This window comes from Lepidochelys olivacea (genome assembly GCF_965140295.1).
Source record: "Lepidochelys olivacea isolate rLepOli2 genome assembly, chromosome: 22".
In the NCBI taxonomy this organism is placed as follows: Eukaryota; Metazoa; Chordata; order Testudines; family Cheloniidae; genus Lepidochelys; species Lepidochelys olivacea.
In genome coordinates, this window is record NC_140432.1 from 21,383,090 (window position 1) to 21,407,393 (window position 24,304).

Here is a 24,304-nt window from a genome sequence, read left to right on the forward strand (position 1 = left end):
TGGAGGATTGGGCCAAAAGAAATCTGATGAGGTTCAATAAGGATAAGTGCAGGGTCCTGCACTTAGGACGGAAGAACCCAATGCACCGCTACAGACTAGGGACCGAATGGCTCAGCAGCAGTTCTGCGGAAAAGGACCTAGGGGTGACAGTGGACGAGAAGCTGGATATGAGTCAGCAGCGTGCCCTTGTTGCCAAGAAGGCCAATGGCATTTTGGGATGTATGAGTAGGGGCATAGCGAGCAGATCGAGGGACGTGATCGTCCCCCTCTATTCGACATTGGTGAGGCCTCATCTGGAGGACTATGTCCAGTTTTGGGCCCCACACTACAAGAAGGATGTGGATAAATTGGAGAGAGTCCAGCGAAGGGCAACAAAAATGAATAGGGGTCTGGAACACGTGAGTTATGAGGAGAGGCTGAGGGAACTGGGATTGTTTAGTCTGCAGAAGAGAAGAATGAGGGGGGATTTGATAACTGCTTTCAACTACCTGAGAGGTGGTTCCAGAGAGGATGGTTCTAGACTATTCTCAGTGGTAGAAGAGGACAGGACAAGGAGTAATGGTCTCAAGTTGCAGTGGGGGAGGTTTAGGTTGGATATTAGGAAAAACTTTTTCACTAGGAGGGTGGTGAAACACTGGAATGCGTTACCTAGGGAGGTGGTGGAATTTCCTTCCTTAGAAGTTTTTAAGGTCAGGCTTGACAAAGCCCTGGCTGGGATGATTTAATTGGGGATTGGTCCTGCTTTGAGCAGGTGGTTGGACTAGATGACCTCCTGAGGTCCCTTCCAACCCTGATATTCTATGATTCTGTGAGGGGTGGTGAAGGAGAGAAGCACCAGGAGGGGTGGTGGAGGAGGGAAGGACAAGGTCACACAGCACTTTAAAAGTTTAAAACTTTAAAACTTATTGAATGCCAGCCTTCTGTTGCTTGGGCAATCCTCTGGGGTGGAGTGGCTGGGTGGCCGGAGGCCCCCCTACCGCGTACTTGGGCGTCTGGGTGAGGAAGCTATGGAACTTGGGGAGGAGGGCAGTTGGTTATACAGGGGCTGTAGTGGCAGTCTGTGCTCCTGCTGCCTTTCCTGCAGCTCAACCATACACTGGTTTGATCCTCCAGCAGCCTCAGCATTGAATCCTGCCTCCTCTCATCACGCTGCCGCCACCTTTCAGCTTCAGCCCTCTCTTCAGCCCGCCACTTACTCTCTTCAGTTCACCACCTCTCCTCCCGGTCATTTTGTGCTTTCCTGCACTCTGACATTGTCTGCCTCCACGCATTCGTCTGTGCTCTGTCAGTGTGGGAGGGCAGCATGAGCTCAGAGAACATTTCATCACGAGTGCGTTTTTTTCACCTTCTAATCTTCGCAAGCCTCTGAGAAGGAGAAGATCCTGTGATCCTTAAAACACATGCAGCTGGTGGAGAAAAAAAAAAAGGGACAGTGGTGTTTAAAAAGACATATTTTATAGAACAATGGGTACACTCTTTCACGGTAAACCTTGCTGTTAACATTACATACATAGCACATGTGCTTTCGTTACAAGGTCGCATTTTGCCTCCCCCAAGCGCGTGGCTAGCCCCTTCCCCCTCCCCGTGGCTAACAGCGGGGAACATTTCTGTTCAGCAATGGGCAAACAGCCCAGCAGGAATGGGCACCTCTGAGTGTCCCCTTAAGAAAAGCACCCTATTTCAACCAGGTGACCATGAATGATATCACTCTCCTGAGGATAACACAGAGAGATAAAGAACGGATATTGTTTGAACCCCAGCAAACATACATTCCAGGTCCAGGGTGAGAAACAGTTCCTGGCTGTCGGGAAAAATGGTTTCTCCACTTGCTTGCTGTGAGCTATCTACAACCTCATCATCATCATCATTTTCCTCGTCCCCAAAACCTGCTTCCGTGTTGCCTCCATCTCCATTGAAGGAGTCAAACAACATGGCTGGGGTAGTGGTGGCTGAACCCCCTAAAATGGCATGCAGCTCATCATAGAAGCGGCATGTTTGGGGCTCGAACCCGGAGCGGCCGTTCGCCTCTCTGGTTTTCTGGTAGGCTTGCCTCAGCTCCTTAAGTTTCACGCAGCACTGCCTCTGTCCTTCATGCCCTGGGAGATTTTGACAAATGTTTTGGCATTTCAAAAACTGGAATGGAGTTCTGATAGCACGGATTCCTCTCCCCATACAGCGATCAGATCCTGTACCTCCCGTTCGGTCCATGCTGGAGCTCTTTTGCGATTCTGGGACTCCATCATGATCACTCTGCTGATGAGCTCTGCATGGTCACCTGCAGCTTGCCACGCTGGCCAAACAGGAAATTGAAATTCAAAAGTTCGCAGGCCTTTTCCTGTCTACCTGGCCAGTGCATCTGAGTTGAGAGTCCTGTCCAGAGTGGTCACAGTGGAGCACTCTGGGATAGCTCCCGGAGGCCAATACTGTCTAATTGCGTCCACAGTACCCCAAATTCGACCCAGCAAGGCCAATTTCAGCGCTAATCCCCTTGTCGGGGGTGGAGTAAGGAAATCTATTTTAAGAGCCCTTTAAGTCAAAAAAAAGGGCTTCGTCGTGTGGACAAGTGCAGGGTTAAAATGATTTAATGCTGCTAAATTCGACCTCAACTCCTAGTGTAGACCAAGGCTGAGTCACATCAGAGTCCACCCCTTCCTGGGCAGTAAACTCCAAACAAACACAAAACCAAAACAATCCTCTATCCCCTGTGGGCTCAGCTCCTAAGCCCTCCTGGGCTCTGCTCAGTTTCCATCACTATTTTATAGAGCCCTGACTCTTGAGGCAGCTCTCCCTGGAGCCTCTAACCCAGGGGTTTCTGTGGGAGCCTCCTTCCAGATTCCCCTCTCCCCCAACTGAGCATCTCCTGACTTTTTATGAGCACCAGGTGCTCTCTAATTTAGTCACCTGACCCTTCAGCAGCTACTCCACCTTCGGGGCTGGGACCAGGCCCCATTAAAGGATGCTAACCCGATGATAGGGCCCGTGACCTTGCCTCCTTGTGAGACTTAACTCCTTACTGTTTGGAAAGCACTTTGAAGAGCTGAGTGGTTGGCAGTAAGGGGGAGGTCAAGCTGGAATCCTGTACCAGCAGTTTATAGCAGAGTGCATCCCTCCTCCCAAGCACCCATCATGGGCAAAGTACATTGATGAGGCACTGAGAAACCCTAGGAGTGTATTCTTGGTCCCATTGAGATTGCTAGCAGAGCCCTTGCTGATGTAAGTGGGGCCAGGATTTCACCCCAGGACTTGGTGTTGGGACACAGTTGGGAGCCTGGTGCGAGTCCCATGTGAAGATGTGTGGGGTAGGAGGCATGTTCTATGTAAGAAATGCTGGCTGTGGTGAAGCACTGCTGGCTCTCCCTCCCTCCTGCGTTTTTTGTTTCTCAACATTGTAACCACGGAACCTGACCATGCGGTGTCTTGTTAAGCAGTACTGTCTGGGATGCTAGCCCCCACTGCTCATGAGGGAGCAGTGCTTATGTGGCTGAGTGCCAGCTGCCCCAGTTCACTCCACTTTAATAAATGAAACACACAGGCAGTTTGGCAGGTAAAGCTGCTATTTGCTCATTACATAAATGATCGTTATTGAAGTTTCGGTTAAAAACTCCATTACACTGAATGCAGATGTCACCCAGCACAGATACAGGGCCATCTTGAGAAAAGCCCTGCGTTAATTGGATCTCTCAGTTTAGACATACCAGCGTCCCCACTCCTGCCGAGGGCCATTGGGACACTGGACCCTGATAGAGGAGCTGTTAGGAGCTTTGTGTTTCCAGCTGGTGAAAAAAATCCCAGGGTTGGGGACTGAAATGTTTCTAAAATGATCTCTCTGCTTGCTAAGAGATGCCTGCTATTTGCATGAATACGAATAGCATTTACTCTGGTTTGTGGCCTTTCCGTTCCTGCACCCACTGTTGACTCAGCTCAGCAACTGCACTTCTGTTTGTTAATTATTAATAGTTGTCTCCAAAGAGTTTAATTGTAGCAGCTCCTGAGCTGAACCCTTGGCTGAACACACAACCTGGCTGGCATTTCACACCAGCTCTCCTGGTCACAGGGCAGGTTCCAGAGACCTTCTAGCCCTCAGAACAGCATAAAACACAAGGTCATGAGCCTCATCTGATGTGTCTGGAGCTGGGTTGGGGAGCTGCAGGCAGCGCTTGTCTGTAAGGGCGAATAAATGCGAGATTCAAAGGCTGCTTCTTCAGCCCAGGGGTTCATTGTTACTTGCAACTTATTTTATTTAGTGTTTCTCTATGGAGTGCAAGTCTCCTTCACTTTCTGTGGCTGTTCTCCCCCTCTCCCACTGGCTATTGATGGGAGACTGGGCTAGATGGGCCTTGCTTTTATCCAGGCCAGTGTGCTGTTTCCACACACCTTCTCAGGCTGTGCAGAGCTTCCAGCGCCACTCCATACCTCCCCTGCAGCTCCTGGCATGGTGTCGTGGCCAGGATGTTGCTGTGCTCTGGCTATTCCTGGTTGCCAGAATGGCCCCTTGGGGCTATAGGCAGTCTTCAGACATAGCTCCCAGGAAGAGGAAGCACACAGGTAGGGCAAAGCCTTCTTTGCCCTTCTCCCCTGCTGTCCCTGCAAAGCCAGGACAGAATTTGGCCCACACTCTTTACCAAAGCTCACAAGAGAAGGGCTTCTTTTCCCTCTGCCCACCATACCTGTCCTTTGCGACCCACTCCCATCAGGAGAGGCTTGGGTTCTACTCCCTATGAATGAAGTATTGCAGGGACCTCAGATTCCTCATGCTGTGCAGTCACACACAGCCCCTAAACCCCAGGTGTCAGGGGACGGGAGCTTAATTCAGAATAACATCTTCCCCTTTGCAGACTATTAGCAGTCCCAATGGAAGTAAGCTCTTTCTCTGTTGCATCAGGGTTGTGTTTGTCTGGGACTGTAGAACAGAAGGCATTAGCTGTTTGCATGGAGGAATGCACAGCTGCAGCATCTCGGGCCCTGACTGCTGTCTGGGCCTGCATTGGCTGTATCAAACTAGCTAGGATGATGCACAAGGAGAGGAGAGAGCCTGTGTCACAAGCCTGGGAGATTACTGCCTGGGGTAGCTTGATACCCACTAGTGTGTGTGAGGGACCACATGCTGCTGTTAACCTGTTAGAGCAGCATGTGAGGGAAGGGAGCATGTGGAGCCAATTAGTGTGTCAGAGCTTCTGGAACCCCAGAAACCCCCCCCTCCCCCCACCAGGAGGGCCAGGAACCATGCCTGGGTAGAAATTGGAGAGGAGAGGTCTTACACTTTTCTTGGACAGCCTCAAGACTTTTCACTACGGCATTTTGGTCTGTGGCATAGAAGTATCCATTCCCTGCATACACAGAAGTCAGCCTAGGATGAGAGTGGGGAATTGTCACTGGTTCCCATTGGATACATCCAGCAGAGCCCTGTTCGATGTCAGCCGAGGGCTCCAGGCAGAACTGAATTCACTTTTCTTAAGTAATTTGATTTCTGTCCCTTTATTGCCTATGACTGCCTCTGCAGTGAGTGCTGGTTCTGAGGGGGCAGGTCCCAGCACTGCAGTCAGCCAGGGGGCCGTCTGGATTCTGGCTTGCTGTGGTTTCAACACCTGGAGATGCTTTTCAAAGGGAGCTAGTCCAGCTGGTCTGATTCACCTCTGAAAATGGTCTCCAATCTGAAGGCTGGTCCTCACCTATCCTGTAGCCAACTCTGCCCTGATGTTTTGAAGAGAGGGCTCTGCAATGTCCTTTGCTAGCATGTGTTTGTATTACTGATGACTGTTGATGGTGCTGGGCACTGGGGAGACATAGGGGCAGAATGGGTTGTATAAAGAGGAGGGCTTGGATAAAAATTGGTTGCTTAATTTTTTATCCAAAAAAATGAGATTTTTGCATTTAAATTAGAAACAGGTTTATTTTTAAAAATAAAACTATTTAAATGTAAATGTGAAATTATGACCAATCTACGTTAAGGTCTAAACTTACTGTAATCTATTAAAATAATTTCAGTTGAATAAAAATATATTAAGCAGTACATATTTGCTGTGAAGTTTTGAAGAACTGGAAGTCACTGGCTAAGCACCTGGAACCAGAGTTTACTGAAGTGCTAAACCAGCTTTCAACAACAGTATCTTTTCTGCAGGAGCAAAGAAAATATTTTTTTCAGTTTATTCAACTATTTCAGTTCAATAACTAGTTCAGTCAAAGTTCAAAAACCAGTAGGAGTTGAAAAAGCAGAAAAACTTGTTTTCCTCCTTCAATCTATTAATAAAAACCAGGTATGAGAGGGCTGAGATCTACTAATTCTAAAATCTTGAAGACCAGAAAAATCGGTTCAATTCCCTAACTACTACTTTTGTTTAATAAGTTAATTTTAAATGCAAAACATATTCTGTAAATCTTTTTTTTTATTTTATATCCAGCACATTTAAGGTAGTTTTTAATTAATAAAAACAAAATTAAAAAGCTGCTTTTGTGCATTTTTTACTGAATTTGAATTTCCATCCAAATTGTACCAAATCACAAGTAAAAAATTAATCATCATCTGGTTAATAAAAATTTAAAAAGTAAGAATCTGAATAAATGTTTAAGCTATATGACTGCTTAAATAAATGTGTATAGATATAGAATATCCTCCTGGTTAGCAAAAAGAAGCAACAGATTTCAGTGTACAGGCTGTATTTAGTTGCAAATCAACATATTTTAATGTTTACCAACAATGAGAATCAACATCTCTTTATGAAAGTAACTAAAGTACAAAAGCAAAGCAAGATTAAAATCAGTTATTCAAATCAAGGTTTCCTGCATGCTGATTTAAATCATGATTAAAATTGGTGATTTAAATCACTTTGGTTTAAATCAATCCACCCTGCTGGGTCTTTTATGTCCTGCATAACCTGTGGGTATCGATGCCAGGCCCCTCTTGGGGGAAACTGGGAGATTCTTGGGCCGCCCCTGTGCTTCAGAGAATGTCTTGTTCTGACCCAGACACCCTGCTCACCTCTTCCTGCATCCAGTGCCCTTGGAGATGGGGTATGCTGAGAATTTGCTGTCTCGAGATCAGTAGCGGGCAGGGCTCTTAAGGGCTTTCACTCTTAGGACAATCCAGCCACTTTGCCACCAGGAACGATTCTGATTCAGAGGTGTTGGCCTTTGCTGACTGCCCAGCCATCATTCGGCCAAACCTGTGATGCTGCTTATTGTAGGCTGAGCATGTGGTGCAGACTCAGAAATTCTGTGACCCATCAGCCCCAGCACTTCCTTCCCTGCCACCCATAGCTAAATAACAGTGGAGCCAAGGCCATATGTACAGTTGGAGGAAGGAATTGACAGTCTAATAGGTCATACTGGCTGTAGAATGTCCGTGCCTGATCAGGTAAAGAATGTGAGCGAGGCCAAACAGCAAAAATTAAGATGTTTGTACACCAATGCGAGGAGCCTAGGTAACAAAGTGGAGGAACTAGAGCTACTGGTGCAGGAAGTGAAACCAGATATTCTAGGGACAACAGAAACAGGGTGGAATAGTCGTCATGACTGGACTACAGCTACGGAAGGGTATGTGCTGTTTAGTAAAGACAGAACTAAGGGTAAAGGTGGTAGAGTAGTACTGTATATCAATGATGAGGTAGAATGTAAAGAAATAAGAAGCGATGGAATGGATAAGACAGAGTCTGTCTTGGCAAAAATCACATTGGGGAAGAAAACTACTAGAGCCTCCCCTGTGATAGTACTTGGGGTGTGCTATAGACCGCCGGGATCTAATTTGGTTAAGAATAGAGCCCTCTTTAATGTTTTTAATGAAGTAAATGCTAATGGAAACTGCGTGATCATGGGAGACTTTAACTTCCCAGATATAGACTGGAGGACAAGTGCTAGTAATAATAATAGGGCTCAGATTTTCCTAGATGCGATAACTGATGGATTCCTTCATCAAGTAGTTGCTGAACCTACTAGAGGGGATGCCATTTTAGATTTGGTTTTGGTGAGTAGTGAGGACCTCATAGAAGAAATGGTTGTAGGGGACGACCTTGGTTCACGTGATCATGAGCTAATTCAGTTCAAACTGAACAGCAGGATAAACAAATATAAATCTGCAACTAGGGTTTTTGATTTCAAAAGGGCTGACTTTCAAAAATTAAGGAAATTAGTTAGGGAAGTGGATTGGACTGAAGAATTTATGGATCTAAAGGCAGAGGAGGCCTGGGATTACTTCATGTCATAGCTGCAGAAGCTATCAGAAGCCTGCATCCCAAGAAAGGGGAAAAAATTCATAGGCAGGAGTTGTAGACCAAGCTGGATGAGCAAGCGTCTCAGAGAGGTGATTAAGAAAAAGCAGAAAGCATATAGGGAGTGGAAGATGGGAGGGATCAGCAAGGAAAGCTACCTTATTGAGGTCAGAACATGTAGGGATATGGTGAGAGAGGCTAAAAATCAAGTAGAGTTGGACCTTGCAAAGGGAATTAAAATCAATAGTAAAAGGTTCTATAGCCATATAAATAAGAAGAAAACAAAGAAAGAAGAAGTGGGACCGCTAAACACTGAGGATGGAGTGGAGGTTAAGGATAATCTAGGCATGGCCTAATATTTAAACAAATACTTTGCCTCAGTCTTTAATAAGGCTCATGAGGATCTTAGGAATAATGGTAGCATGACAAATGGGAATGAGGATATGGAGGTAGATATTACCATATCTGAGGTAGAAGCGAAACTCGAACAGCTTAATGGGACTAAATTGGGGGCCCCAGATAATCTTCATTCAAGAATATTAAAGGAATTGGCATATGAAATTGCAAGCCCATTAGCAAGAATTTTTAATGACTCTGTAAACTCAGGGGTTGTACCATATGACTGGAGAATTGCTAACATAGTTCCTATTTTTAAGAAAGGGAAAAAAGGTGATCCGGGTAACTACAGATCTGTTAGTTTGACATCTGTAGTATGCAAGGTCTTGGAAAAAATTTTGAAGGAGAAAGTAGTTAAGGACATTAAGGTCAATGGTAAATGGGACAAAATACAATATGCTTTTACAAAAGGTAGATTGTGCCAAACCAACCTGATCTCGTTCTTTGAGAAAGTAACAGATTTTTTAGACAAAGGAAATGCAGTGGATCTAATTTACCTAGATTTCAGTAAGGCGTTTGATACCATGCCACATGGGGAATTATTAGTTAAATTGGAAAAGATGGGGATCAATATGAAAATGGAAAGGTGGATAAGGAATTGTTTAAAAGGGAGACTACAGCAGGTCATACTGAAAGGTGAACTGTCAGACTGGAGGGAGGTTATCAGTGGAGTTCCTCAGGGATCGGTTTTGGGACCAATCTTATTTAATCTTTTTATTACTGACCTTGGCACAAAAAGTGGGAGTGTGCTAATAAAGTTTGTGGATGATACAAAGCTGGGAGGTATTGCCAATTTAGAGAAGGACCGGGATATCATACAGGAGGATCTGGATGACCTTGTAAACTGGAGTAATAGTAATAGGATGAAATTTAATAGTGAGAAGTGTAAGGTCATGCATTTAGGGATTAATAACAAGAATTTTAGTTACAAGCTGGGGACGCATCAATTAGAAGTAACGGAGGAGGAGAAGGACCTTGGAATATTGGTTGACCACAGGATGACTATGAGCCGCCAATGTGATATGGCCGTGAAAAAAGCTAATGTGGTCTTGGGATGCATCAGGCGAGGTATTTCCAGTAGAGATAAGGAGGTGTTAGTACCGTTATACAAGGCACTGGTGAGACCTCACCTGGAATACTGTGTGCAGTTCTGGTCTCCCATGTTTAAGAAGGATGAATTCAAACTGGAACAGGTACAGAGAAGGGCTACTAGGATGATCCGAGGAATGGAAAACCTGTCTTACGAGAGGAGACTCAAGGAGCTTGGCTCGTTTAGCCTAACCAAAAGAAGGCTGAGGGGAGATAGGATTGCTCTCTGTAAATATACCAGAGGGATAAATACCGGAGAGGGAGAGAAATTATTTAAGCTCAGTACCAATGTGGACACAAGAACAAATGGATATAAACTGGCCATCGGGAAGTTTAGATTTGAAATTAGACGAAGGTTTCTAACCATCAGAGGAGTGAAGTTCTGGAATAGGTTTATGGAGGAGATGGTATGATGGGATAGTATGATTTTGGCAATTAATTGATCTATAACTATTCATAGTAAATAGGCCCAATGGCTTGTGGTGGGATGTTAGATGGGGTGGGATCTGAATTACTACAGAGAATTCTTTCCTGGGTATCTGGCTGGTGAATCTTGCCCACATGCTCAGGGTTCAGCTGATCGCCATATTTGGGGTTGGGAAGGAATTTTCCTCCAGGGCAGACTGGAAGAGGCCCTGGGGGTTTTTTGCCTTCCTCTGTAGCATGGGGCACGGGTCACTTGCTGGAGGAATCTCTGCACCTTGAAGTCTTTAAACCATGATTTGAGGACTTCAATGGCTCAGACATAGGTGACAGGTTTATTGCAGGAGTGGGTGGGCGAGATTCTGTGGCCTGCATTGTGCAGGAGGTCAGACTAGATTATCATAATGGTCCCTTCTGACCTTAATATCTGTGAGTCTGAGACACAATTTTATTCAATGAGCTTTTATTGGCAGGACAGGCTGTATAAGTGTTTTATTGGCACGACAGGCTGTATAAGTGTTGGCAAATCTTCAGACCAAGTGCACATAGGGATCTTCAGACCAAGTGCACATTGTTATTATAAAAAGAAAAGGAGTACCTGTGGCACCTTAGAGACTTAGCTACAAGCTCACGAAAACTTATGCTCAAATAAATTGATTAGTCTCTAAGGTGCCACAGGTACTCCTTTTCTTTTTGCAAATACAGACTAACACGGCTGCTACTCTGAAACCAATTGTTATTATAATAACCAATTTACTCCTATGAAATAATTCCGCAGGCAGATGTGGTCAGGAATCTTGTATCTGCGGAAGAGCTGATTTAATGGAAATAAATTGAGCTTTGGTCTGCCTGGAACTGATGAGCAGATTAACCTGCCAATCAATCTCTTCTCTTACAGTAACTGGCCATGAGACCATGGCTTTGCCCATTAATTCAGCACTCACTGTGAGCCACTCGTGCCGGGAGTCTGTCTAGTCTTCCAGAAAGCCAGACAATAAGTGCCCCTGATTGGGTTATTGCTCTGGCAGTATTATTACTGCTTCTCCGTCCTTCCCCTTCATGATTCTTTTCATTTATTAAAGGGGAAAAAACCCAGCCACTCTCAATCCCGGCTGGGATCTAACCGTGTCTGACAAATGCTGCAGGCCAGAGCAGTCTGGTTTCAGCTTGACATTTATGTGGCTTCAAACAAGAGCAATACTTTCTCCAGGAAGCCAGTCAGCTGCCTTCTGCCAGCTCAGACAAGTAGTTGGGCATTGGCCATCCAGGGGGCCCAGCTAGCTCTGCAAGCAGAAATTGGCACCCCGCAGGTGAGTGCCGTCACCCCCCTCTGTAGAGCCTGGGATGATGTGGCACTACAAGGGGAAGGGATTAGCTCAAGGTCACACAGTAGGTGAGTGGCAGAGCCAGGAATAGAACCTAGGAGCACTTGAGTCAGGCATCCTGATCTAACCACTTGACCTTGTTGTCTCCACAGCTAGAATGACTCGAGTAGCTGTTATTGGCCCTGTAGAAGTCGGGTGGAGACAGGAAGGTTGGTCTGCCCATCATTTGGGTATCAGCAGGCAGTCTATGGCTTGTGTGTTTAGAGGGGATGCACCCTAGAAGCTTGTGACCTAGTTGGCTGTTTGTTTCCCTCTGCTGTGGTTGCTGGTTGCTGCTGGGAGCGTTAGAGTTGGAAAGGTGCCCTGAGGTTGTGGCTTAATTAATTGGTGTTTGCAAAGTGTTTGGAGATGCTCTGAGGAAGGGTATAGCAGCAAAGAGTGATGGTGCTGCTGCTGCTTTTGGAGGTGGCTCTGCCCTTGGAGGGAGCTGCCTCCAGACGTGGCTCACCCCAACCCCAGAAAAGTGTGTATGGGAAGGGGGAGCTGGTACTCAGGAGGTGCAGAGGCACTTGGCAGCTTTTGACCAGCTCACATGTGCAGTGTTTGCTCAAAAGGAGGGAAGACGTCTAAACTCACCTGCTGATGCGGGTCTATCCTGGGGATGAGCTTAAAGGGTTAATTGAGTGTATTGCTTCTCAGAGCCTGTGTAGCTGTGGGGAGCGTGGGTTCTATGAGGTCAACATTTGGGACCTTGAGATACTGTGCCATGGATAGTTCTTGCTTGGCGTACGGGGCCAGTTTAATGGGAGCCAGAAGCTTCAATCCACCTTGCAGTTTATTGAGCAAGGAGCTGATAACCACACACCTGTTTAGCAAAGGAATTGGCCATTTGCCACCTGCTGAGATCCCTAGGGTCCTGAGGCATTGGGGGCCAACACAACTTCAGCTTCAGGGGTTTTGGGGGGGGTGTTAGTTCAGATCCAAGCGGCAGGAACTGTGGGGGAGCCACTTTGCATTTATCCCCCATGTCCTGAGGCAAGTGAGTGTCCTGGTCTGGTTTATGGCTGACACATGGTCCCTCCCCCAGCTCAGCCTGCTTGTCCCTGTTTAGAGATGTGTTGTATAGTTCAAACTCTAGAGCCCGGGCAAACGTTATGGCAGCAGCTGGCTCCATGCTGGTTAGTTAAATTGTTTCTAAGGGACATTCAATCAAATAATATAATTATCTTCCCCTTCCCCCCCTTATTGTCCCTGAAACTCTTTAAATCCCCAAGACAAGCCCCCAGAGGCCCCATCCCCAAATCCCACCCAGGGAGCAGCTGCCCCTCCCTCCGGTCTGCCTGATTTCTGATTTTGCAGATCTTACATGTTCTTCCTTCCCCTGTCCCTGATTGCAGCTGGGGAAGGAAAGGGAGTGTTGACACTGGGCCTCAGAGAAGCAGGGGATAGTGACATTTTAGCTGGGAGAGTGAAACTGGAAGTGCTCTGCACCCTGGCTGCTGCTGTAGTGGGAGTGGGAGGCAGATGCTCAACCACATAACAGATCTAGAGTTGGCTCTCATTTGCTGCATCTCCCTCCCCTTCCTGCACTGCGGGTTCAGTTTTGTCTACAAGACTCCAGAGGAAAAGACAGGCAGCCCCAGGGACTGATTATTATGTGAACAGGGAAGACACAACAGCCAGTTCCATCTCTGTAGGAGGAGGTGAGGTATGTGCAGCTGCTCCCTGCCCACAGGCAGAGCCAGAAAGAGGATGCATTAGCATCACAGGGCTTTGCAGCCTGTGTGCTGGAAAGAGCTATCAAAAGTCACTTGCCTGGGCAATAGGGCTAGTGGGACCCCCGGATAGTTACTGGAATATAATCCCCACGCACCTGAGCTCCAAGGAGATGATCAGCATGGAAGATCACAACGCTTCATAAGGGCAGGGCTTAACCTGAACCCCAGGGGGAGTAGGGCAGGGTGGGGAGGACAGTTCAGCACAGGGCCAGCCCTGTGTGCTTGAGTTTCACAAATGAAAAGCTCCAGTAGAGGGTCCAGGACCGGTTACTAAAGCAGCTGTTCTGTACAAAGTAGCTCCAGGCAGGAGATGAAAAAGACTCTTGTATCTGACTGAAGCTGCAGGAGGAATTTAAGGAAGTGGAATTTAGCTAGGTCAGTTGTTAATATTCCTTTTCTTCTGAGATGTGTCCTGGTCTCCTACTGGCCCCAGGTAGTCAGGGCCTCTGCTTGGGTCACATCCAGAAGATGGCACATGCACAGCCCCAGCCCACGCTGAGGCACTGGCTTGGAGAAGAGCACTCACAGGAGCATGGACATTGCCAGGCTGGCTCAGACTGTGTATCTTTCTAGTGCAGGGGTTCTCAAACTGAGGGTCAGGACCCCTCAGGGGGTTGTGAGGTTATTATGTGGGGGGTCGCTAGCTGTTAGCCTCCACCCCAAACCCCACTTTGCCTCCAGCATTTATAATGGTGTTAAATATATAAAAAAAAGTGTTTTTAATTTATAAGGGGGGTCGCACTTGGAAGCTTCCTATGTGAAAGGGGTCACCAGTACAAAAGTTAGAGACTCACTGTTCTAGTGCTTCCTCTCCTCTCCCCTCCCAAAGAGGCCAGTCCCAGCTGCCGCAGTGCATGCATCCCTCTAATGGCTAAGTATGGAATAGCCTGGCTATAGGAAAATGTCTTCTGAAACCTAGTCCTCATGCTTAGAAACTGAAGGGTTACTTTCCCTTATCCTGTCTAATGGAGCCGTGGGTGTTCCCCTTTGCATTGCTGGCACCACTTCCTACAATGCCTAGCATTCCAGCCAGCATGCATATGCAGCACACACCTGCAGCGTGGCTCCGGCCTCCTCCAGAATGCAAAGTGCTAGTGCCGAGCAATTAGAACTGCCAAGGGGTATCCTGTAATGTGGGAAGTGAGGAGAGGAGGAGGAGGATTGGGAGGTGGAAATCTCTTGTATGGGCACCTCCTACTGGCAGCTTCCTGCTGGAATGTTTCCTGTGGGAGAGGACAGTGATTTGACACTGGCTCCTGTCCCTTCCCTGTGGTGAGGTTGGCTGTGGTAGCAGTAAATAGCGGTTCCCTATCAATGGCTCCATGTCTAGTTGGCAGCCCGTATCAAGCGGAGTGCCCCAAGGGTTGGTCCTGGGGCCGGTTTTGTTCAATATCTTCATTAATGATCTGGAGGATGGCGTGGACTGAACCTTCGGCAAGTTTGCAGATGACCCTAAACTGGGAGGAGAGGTAGATACGATGGAGGGTAGGGATAGGATACAGAGGGACCTAGACAAATTAGAGGATTCGCCAAAAGAAATCTGATGAGGTTCAACAAAGACAAGTGCAGAGTCCTGCACTTAGGACAGAAGAATCCCATGCACCTCTACAGACTAGGGACCGAATGACTAGGCAGCAGTTCTGCAGAAACGGACCTAGGGGTTACAGTGGACGAGAAGCTGGATATGAGTCAACAGTGTGCCCTTGTTGCCAAGAAGGCTAACGGCATTTTGGGCTGTATAAGTAGGAGCACTGCCAGCAGATGGAGGGACGTGATCGTTCCCCTCTATTTGACATTGGTGAGGCCTCATCTGGAGTCCTGTGTCCAGGTTTGGGCTCCACACTACAAGAAGGATGTGGAAAAATTGGAACGCGTCCTTCGGAGGGCAACAAAAATGATCATGGGGCTGGAGCAAATGACTTATGAGGAGAGGCTGAGGGAACTGGGATTGTTTAGTTTGCAGAAGAGAAGAATGAGGCGGGATTTGATAGCTGCTTTCAACTACCCAAAAGGGGGTTCCAAAGAGGTTGGATCTAGACTGTTCTCCGTGGTAACAGATGACAGAACGAGGAGCAATGGTGTCAAGTTGCAGTGGGGGAGGTTTAGGTTGGATATTAGGAAACACTATTTCACTAGAAGGGTTGTGAAGCACTGGAATGGGTTACCTAGGGAGGTGATGGAATCTCCTTCCTTAGAGGTTTTTAAGGTCAGGCTTGACAAAGACCTGGCTGGGATGATTTAGTTGGGGACTGGTTCTGCTTTGAGCAGGGGGTTGGACTAGATGACCTCCTGAGGTCCCTTCCAACCCTGATATTCTATGATTCTGTTATATAGAGGAGAGGTAGGTAGGTCCAGAGACCGAGGCCAGACTGATCCACCAGGCTTTGGTGGCCATTGGTTCCTCCATCGCCAGCCTTTTGGAGAGCAGGCCCTGCGTTGTCGTCTTTCCCCTAGAGTCTCCAGAACTGACTTGCAGCTGGGGTTTTGTGGGACAGTGCTTGGGCCGTCCTGCCTTAGAAACGGGCCGTTTGCCTCATGTGGAGCAGGGGTTGAATGTTTGCTCCCTGGCATCTGTTGGTTCTGGCCTGTCTCTGCCCACATGGCCTGGTTGAGTGGAGGGGTTTGGCATGGGTTGGGCTGTGAGGTTAATGGTGCTGTCTCCTTGGCTAACATGTGCTCCTGTCTCTCCCTCTGGCAGAATCGGAGAGTCTAGTGAATGGCAACCACCAGCTGTCTCTGAATGATATCCATAAGGGGCAGGGAGTGAGGCCCCGGCCCAGCCACAGCTCCCTGGTCAGCTCCATCGAGAAGGACCTGCAAGACATCATGGACTCTTTGGTGATGGAGGACTCGAGCTCTTCCAGAAAAAAGCTCTCTGCCAATGTCCAGTCCCCTGTGTCCTCAGTGGTGAATGGTGGCAGGCACTACTTCTTGTCCCCACCCTTGAGCCCTGGGGCCATGTCTGTGGGCTCCAGCTATGACAACGCATCACCACCCTTCTCCCCGCTTTCATCCCCAGCCAGCAGTGGCAGCTACACTAGTCACTCTCCCAGTAGCCAGGAGCACGGACCGCCCATCCCCCCAGTGGTGCCAGTGCGATCTTCCAGCTACAACCATGCAATGCAGCCCCCACAGCAGCGGCCACTTCCACCTCCATGTGGGGGCTCCAGCCTGGACTTGAGGAACAGCACCATGGACACAAGTGAGACACAACTTGCAGAGAGTCCCAAGATGCAGAGGAGGGCAGGGCATGGCATTCCCCTGAGCCCCACGCCTGGCCAGAGAGCCCTGCACCCTGAAGGCCCTGGGCTTTCAGCCTTTTCCAGTACCCGGAGAGCTGTTGAGAGCGCACAGCTGGGCCATCCTAACCAGCACATGCCCCCGGTGTCTGTAAGCCTGAGCGACTATGTAACAGGGAGCCCCCAGGCTCAGCCTACCAGCAGCCCCCAGCTGGCACCCAAATTTCAGTCACCATCTGCTCAGAGGTTGAAAATGGTAGCTCTTCAAGAGCGCCCACCCAGCCCCTTTAGGGAGGGCAGGGAGCCCCCTGGCATTGACAGGCACCTGGCCTCCAGCCCCTCCCGGCAGGTGTTGGCAAGAGTCTTCCAGCCCCTGGAGGCTGCGGGTTTCATCCACATCAATCAGGACAGCCGCTCTCTGCAGCCCCCTGAGAGTCCCAGAATGAGCAGAAGGAGCGTGGAGAGCATGAGGGACTTGCCTCCCCTCAGCCCTTCCCTGTCTCGCCGGGCAGCACCGCTGCCCTCTGCCTTGTCTCCCCAAGCAAGGACCCCCCAAGAAAGTCCCTCTCAACAGACCAAGCTGGCCAAGGAGGTTCCTGAGAGCCCTCGCATCCGGCGCAAGGCAGCCAGGCCCCTGGAGAGGCATGAAGACTTCTCCTCCTCCTCCTCCTTGACGGGAAAGAATTTGAGAACCAGGAGCCCCTCACCCATCTTCCAGTCAGAACTTACTTCCCAGCATAAGCCCAGCTTCGGCATCACCCTCAGCCCTGCATACAGCCTGGGGTCGCTGGTCATGCCCTCACCCCGTCAGAGCCCCCGGGCACAGAGGAAGCTGTCAGGAGATCTGCGGCTGTCTGTGAGTACGAGGGAGCGCAAAAACAGCATCACTGAGATCAGTGACAATGAGGATGACCTGCTAGAGTATCACCGACGCCAGCGCGAGGAGCGGCTGCGTGAGCAGGAGATGGAACGCCTGGTGAGAGGCATGGCATGCCATGGGGACAGGATGGGACGGGGCGTGGTGAGGGGTAGGGCATGGCACGGAAATGGAGCCTGGTAAGGAGTTGGAGATAGGGCATAGCTGGGGAAGCACTACAGATAGATGTGGAGTTCTAGGGCAAGGGGGAGCACTGGATGTTGAGGGAGAAGTGAGGTCTTCTTTAGTCCACGCTCGTTGATACTGTTGCCCATTCTGAAGAGCACAGGTAGCGCCACAGTGGGTAAAGCACTGGATGTTTAGGAATATCTGGTTTATCCAAGACCCTTGCAGCAGCTGGGAAGAGGCTCTTGATGTTGCTGGAACTGGTTGCTGTGATGCTGGCTAGGTTGCTTTGACTTAGACCAAGGTTGATCAGGTCTCAGGGCATCAGTTGGTCATTGAGAGGGTCAGAAAGGAGCCGCCATCCCACGTGGTACTGTTGGCCGGCTGCATGCTGGGCTGTTTTGCCTCCCCTCTGTGCACCATGGGAGGCAGGACACCAAACTACCTGGGTACGTGGCCTGAGCTGTGCTGGTCAATCCATTCCCTGTGGGATTTGATTCCTGGGTCCTTTCTGCCCTGCCCACTTCAGATTCACATGCTGTATACAAGTGGCTGCATCGTCCCACAGCTGGGGCAGCAGTGGTAGGAGCTGCCCCACTCATTAGTCTGCTGAGCAGCTGGGTGAGACTCTGCATGTGATCCTTGCCTGCTTCCCTCAGCACAGCATCCTCAGCTGAGGAGTTAATGTGCTGCATCTCTGACCTTCATTCCTCACAGCTGTAAGCTCAGATGCTATCATCTGCTGACTGTATCCTGGGCCCCTCCAGTTTCAGATCATGTCTGGCAAGTTCGCTGGAGCCCTGGGGGGCTGCTGTCGCCCTTGTTCCCTGTCAGAGCGGTGTTTGCTGAGAGTGAGACACTGGCTGCAGTGACCCCTTTTCCCTCCCCCTCTGTTCCAGCTGGCATGCTGCTTTATAGGAGCAATAGCACTGCAATTCTTGCTATAACGCCCATTACGCATCCGTGGCAGGGGGCATAATTAGTGGTCATAGTAAGGTACTTACTGGTGAGCCCCAGGCTTGTAGCTTGCTACAGAGCCTGGAAAGCTCTTGCCTTGTGTACATGACCTACAGGCCCCCTGACACCCTCAAATGCCTAGCAGGGATTTGTGAAGGGGAGGCAGGAAGCCAACCACAGTGCCCTCCACAGGCCCAGCCTATCCCTCAGATAGGGGAGAGAGCGGCTCTGCTGATGACCGAGGGGCTTGTGGCATTGGCTACTGGGTTGCTTTGGCCTTGCACAGTCTCCAGGATGCATAGGGTCTGGGATCCTCCTTGTTCTGGAGCAGTTGCCAAGCCCTCCCCTTAGTCTGACTCTGCCTTGTGCTTGCACACACTGCTGTGGGCCTGACCCTGCTGTGCCACATACTGGTACGCAGAGCACACGGCACTGGAAGGTGTATACATCATTGGAGAGCTCTCTAGTCTCTCCACTCACCTCACTGGCACTATACGTTCTTGCTGTCACAGTGACCTGGGATTTTTTATACCCTCGGTGATGTTTTGAGTTTAACTCTTTCGAAGCCCAGACCTGCACCCAGATACCAGGGAGCCAGGCAGTTGGAATAAGGGCTTGTGTATTCTTGCAAAGGGCTTTGGAATTTTACTGTTTTCAAACTGCTGTGCATTTTGCTGCAGGTACTAGCAGCTGCATACCAATAATGTGCATAGGCCTCTGAGTATCTGGACTCCTTGCTTATCTGGAGAGATTACCACAAGGAGCAGCACTTGAGCCTCCCTTCTGAATACAGATAACTGGATTATGCAGAAGCCAATATGCAATTAACCATCATAATAGGACAGGGAACCTAATGGATTCAAGTCAGGACAGTGCTGGCAGGTTATGTAGCTAAGTGATGTGCATTTATATGGGGTGAACTGTAAATCTGCAGAGCCTGTGGGTTGTATTATTGAGTCTCCATGTACAGGGTGGGGTGTGAGCCTACAGGGTATTGACTGGCAGAGTCTGGCCTGTGTGTATAAGACTTTGAGGCCTCTTCTCTAAATGTAGGCCCTCAGGATTTGACCGTATGCTCTCTGGGGGATGCCAGACTGGTACTCCAGCTTCCTGCCAAAGTAGTTAGCTGCCTGGGCCCTTTTAATTGAATTGCATGTATTGTGCAGATAATGTTCCAAGGGTCCTGGCAGATGGGAGGTCTTGCGGGCACTTAGGCCCCATATTTAGGCCATGGGATAGAGTTTTTATAGACTAGGCAGCTGCCTGGCTTGGGAGAAGGGTGGAGTTTGCCTAGTGCATCTGTCTCTTCCTTTGTCTGTGTGTCGCCAATAAAGGGGACCAGTCCAGGGTGATTCAAAGAGATTGTGTAGCAAAACCCCTCCCCTTGCTACCAGGTGGTGTGCTGGGGCAAGCCAGATGGTAGTTGCTGGGCAGAAGTCTCTGCACAGGTAATGGGATCAGGGAGGCACCTATTGACTGCACTGCTTACCTTAGGGGGTCACTGCTGCAGCCAGAGCCAAAACCACCGAAGATGGCTGTTGAGCTGTCCTTTGTGAGAGCTCATGGAGTGTCTGGTCTGTTTTCCCAGGAGGCTGTCCAGCACCCAGCCATGTGCTTGGGGACAGGGGAGCACAGCTCACCTCCCTGTCCATGGCCTCAGACTGCAAGGGTAGGATTTGACTAAGGCAAAGGGTTCCCAGAGGAGCGTAGGGTTTGCAGACAGGTCTGCCTTCAGAATTGGGACAAGTATATGAGGCAGAGGGCCTGGGTCTGGGGTCAAAGTGTTAGCTGTCCCTGACTAGCATGACTCTGACTGGGCTGCATGCTGTGCATGATCCAGGCTTGCTGTCTGGCTGCGCCCAAGGCTGGGGGATGGCCAGGGAGTAGTTCTACTCCTTAATGTCTGGCTCAGGCTGTTGTGCTTTGGCAAGTGGCAGTCAGTCCCTTTCCTAGGTGCTCCCAGAGCTATGGCGTGGAGTGTAAGAGAGTCTCTCCACACCCAACATGGAAGGAATAGGGTGGGTGTCAGCTTCCTGGGTTGGTGCAGGGTATCATCACCCTCTCTATCCTGTGCACTGCAGTGAGACCCCGATTTCCCCTCCCTTCCATGCTAGGGGCCCATTCCAGCCCTAAAAACTCACCCCTGAGAATGGTCCTTCCATCCCCCAGTACCTCATTATGCCAGCCCAGGAGAGGCTTACGCCACAGCTCAGCAGCCTACGGGTGCCCCTGCTTTGGGGATAGTGAACACTGCAGCACGGTGCCAGCTGGAGGTTTATAGCGCCCTTGTTAATGTGCTGTCTTGCTCTGTTCAGAGTTGACATTGGAGAGAGCCTGACTCTCCCGCCTGTTCTCTCTGGACCTGTGGGTTGATGGTCACTGTAGGGCTGGGGAGTACATAAACCCTCAGGCAGTGGCTGGAGGCATCAAGTTGTGGGAGGAGGCATAAGGGGTGAGACAGGCACCTCACAGACAGGATGGGAAGGTTGCTCCTGCATATCCCTGTCCCTTCTAGCAGGAGAGCGAGAGCCTATGGGCACTTTGTCTGCCCCAGCTATAGGGAGACACTTTCCACCCCGAGCAAGGCTGGATTGGGAGTCTGGGATTCCACAGACAGCTGGGCCGAGGGGGAAGAGGGCCAGGTGGGTGCTGGGAATTTGCTGTGGGACCAGTGTCAGAGGGATGCACCCCATTTTCTTAGACTATTCAGATTTAACCCACTCCACACATGGGGCCTGGCTTCCCAACCCAGCCCCTTCTGTGTCTCTTGGCTGAGCGGGAAGCTGATGTTGTGCCCTTGCCCCTGGCAGTCTGGTCCCCAGAATGAGAGGGAGATGGTTCTGAAAGCACCTACAGCTCTGTGAATCCACAGCAGCGGAACACAGGAATGTCTGGGGCAGTCCAGCTTGGTTGGGGCTCTGCCTGAGCCAAAGGCCAGGCTGTCCTTGGGCCTGGACATCCACCCCCAATATTATTAATCATCTTTGCTATAGTAATCCCTCAGGACTAAGCAAGAATGGGGGCTGCTGAGCTAGGTGTCAGAGCCTGGCAGGCTGCCCTTGCCCCCCCTTGTGAATCCTTCTGGTGGCCAGCGCAGTGCAAGGGGCCATGAGGTGCCTGGTGCGGGCTTCCCAGGGTAAGGCTATGGAGGGGGCAGCCAGGCACTAGGTTCCTGAGGTGACTATCCCCCTCTTTTATCCAGGGCCTTTCTGTCTGAGGCCATCCCTTCTGTTCACCCAACAGGGAGCTGACCTGGCCCACAGGTGGAGCCCACACTCACCCCTCTCTTGAATGTCCTTTGCCCCCTGCAGTGCTTGCCCCCTGGGTCTCCCAGCCTGTCTCAGCCTCTCCCAGCCCAGTCAGGTCAGGATCATCAACCGCCATTGCACCCATGGGGAGACGGAGGCACAGGGAGGGTGTATATCTTGCCAAAGGTCATGCAGCGTGTCAGTGGCACAGCTGGGAATAGAACCCAGGTGTCCTGACTCTGTTCTGTGTTATAACCACAAGACCATAATTCTCCTCACCCAGGCTCAGAGGAGGATGGGGGATCCTTTCTCCCAGGCTGCATCTGGCTGGGGTGGGGGAGGGAGTCCTGTTTACTCAGAACTGACTCAGGTTGGAGCTGCAGTTTGCACTCAGACTGCCTGATTCACCGTCCAGAAATAGCGCTGTGTAGTGTGCGTGGAGAGCCATGCGGCTCTCCAGCCTGGGGCTGTAGCCTATGTAATTAGTCTACCTCTGACTCCCAGCCGGTCACGTGTCTCCCGCGGGGCAGCGGGTTGGCACCCTGCATGGGGTGGTGCTGAATCCAGGTGGGCGAGAGGGTGAAAGTGAATTGCTTCCCTGGAGGAACATCTGACGGACCATGAAAGTGGGGCTGGATCCCTCTGTGAGTATGTGGACCTGGGGGGAGGAAGTTATGTGGGGGTGGGGCTAGCAGGAGCAGCTGTGAGCTGGGTGCTGAATCCATCCCTTTGAGCCATGGGGAGCACTTCTTTTGTGGCTGCTGCAGTTCACCCCCTCAGTCTCTAGCCAGGGTCAGTGCAGGTTGGAAAGGCTGCTGCAAGGCTTTTTGTGCACCACTATCCCAGGCTTTCCTTTGTTTCCCTCCCTTTCATTGCCCCGTTTCCTTTGTTTCCCTCCCAGACCTTTGCCCCGTTCTCCTCCCTCGCTCTACCTGGGCTGGGAATGCACCTGGAGCGGAGTGGGTGCTTGCGCGGCTGTGCTATTTCAAAACTAAACTCTCTCTGCTCTGTGGCCTGTGAGTCATTGTTCAACAGTGGCCCAGGACTGGAATAGCTGGGGGCTGCAGGTTTGTACTGAGGGCGCTGGCAGAGCTGTGGGACGGAGTCGGTCTTCATTGTCCCTCTGATGCTATGTGTGGTGCCTGCTGCTGTACAATCAGTCCCCGATTTTCATCCCTTTCCCAAAAGCTGTCAAGGCCCAGTGTCTGCCATCTGGGCTCTTCAGATTCTTCATCTCAACTTGCAGAGCTGTTTAATTGTTGGCAGCACTCTTTGTGGCATGTGACCCGAATCTCTGTGGGTCCATCAAGCCACTGGCTTCCCAGACCAGTTGAGATTGGCTGTGAGACTGAGCTGGTAAGGGTTGTGAGTTTGTATCTGCATGTGTGTGTGTGCACACAGCTATTCTTGCTTCCTTAGCAGTCTCCTGCCACTGATTCACAGGACAGCACTGGCATCTGCAAAGCTGGTGGTCACTCATGCGCCCAGGCAGGTGATGGGAGCAGCCTGTTGGGAAGGAGTAGAGGCTGAAAACTTTTTGGAATAAATTCCTGGGATTGGGATTGTCAGGCCTTGGGGAGTGGTAACAAGGGGTTGCAGGCACTTTTGGTTGGGTAGGGCTGCTTGGGAAAGCAACTCAAGGGGTAGCCTGGTCCCCTGCATACCAGACAAGTGCTGTGTGGCTGGTGGTTCCTTGCAGTGGGGATGGGTATCAGTTAGGGAGAGAACACGGATTAGTGGTTACAGCAGAGCACTTAGAACCTGGAGTTCTGGGATCATCTCCCAGATTTTCCTTGGACCTGGTGTGTGGCCATGTTAACCTGTATGAAACAAGTGGTTCAAACAAACCCTTCCTCGTCCCTCCCCTTCCTGTACACTGGAGTGAGTAATAGCACTGTACTCTGGCCCAGAGTCAGGAGTGTCAGTGAGCAACATCTGGCAGAGGGCATGGGCGGGGCCAGGAATGTGTTAGGACAGGTTGTGTTGTGTGCACACTGTGTAACTAATGAGTGACGGGGACCACTTGTTCACCCAGGTAAACCTGGGGAGCTCTGCAGGCTTTTAGATAGACACGTGTGTCCACTCACCTCCCAGGAGTGTGTTAATGAATGAGAACCAAGTCCCTTGGCACCAGGTGGGGATTCGTGGGGCCTTGGAGAGGCACAGTCCTGCCCCTCATGATCTACCAGGAGTTGAACACTTCACTATGATTAGGAAATGACTGGTCTTGGCACGTCTGTTTTGTCTCTGTGCTGCTTCTCCTTTGGGGGGAGGGGATTGCTTGCCTTTTGTAAACAGGGGGTCCCATCTGGGGTGTGATTTGCAGCAGTGTACTGGAGCTTGAGACGCTGTAGGTGACCTTGGACACTGATAGAGAGGTGGGGAAGGGGATGGGTCCATGCATTCTGCTCCCCAGGGTGACTAGCAATGTAGATAAATCCCTGCTGTGTGAGTATGACTTTTGTCCTAAGAACATCCCCTTAATAATACGGCACCAGCTTCTGCTTGGTTTCCTACCCCGGTGGGAAGCAAATGCTGCCAGACCCTGGGGGCTCAGATCATGGGAGGGAGAGTGCTGTGGAATCAGTGATTCTGGAGGGAGCTGG

At 50.1% G+C, this 24,304-nt stretch overlaps 1 protein-coding gene across 12 annotated transcripts in view; it reads left to right on the forward strand.

Annotated features, from left to right (window-relative positions):
- PHLDB1 (pleckstrin homology like domain family B member 1) overlaps positions 1 to 24,304 on the forward strand; it is a 122,715-nt gene that overhangs the window by 56,619 nt on the left and 41,792 nt on the right. For all 12 annotated transcript variants that reach the window (XM_084611770.1, XM_084611766.1, XM_084611772.1 and 9 more), the window contains one exon: positions 15,911 to 17,427. In XM_084611770.1, coding sequence (XP_084467896.1) covers positions 15,911 to 17,427 — 1,517 coding nt within the window. The remainder of the gene's footprint in view (positions 1 to 15,910; positions 17,428 to 24,304) is intronic.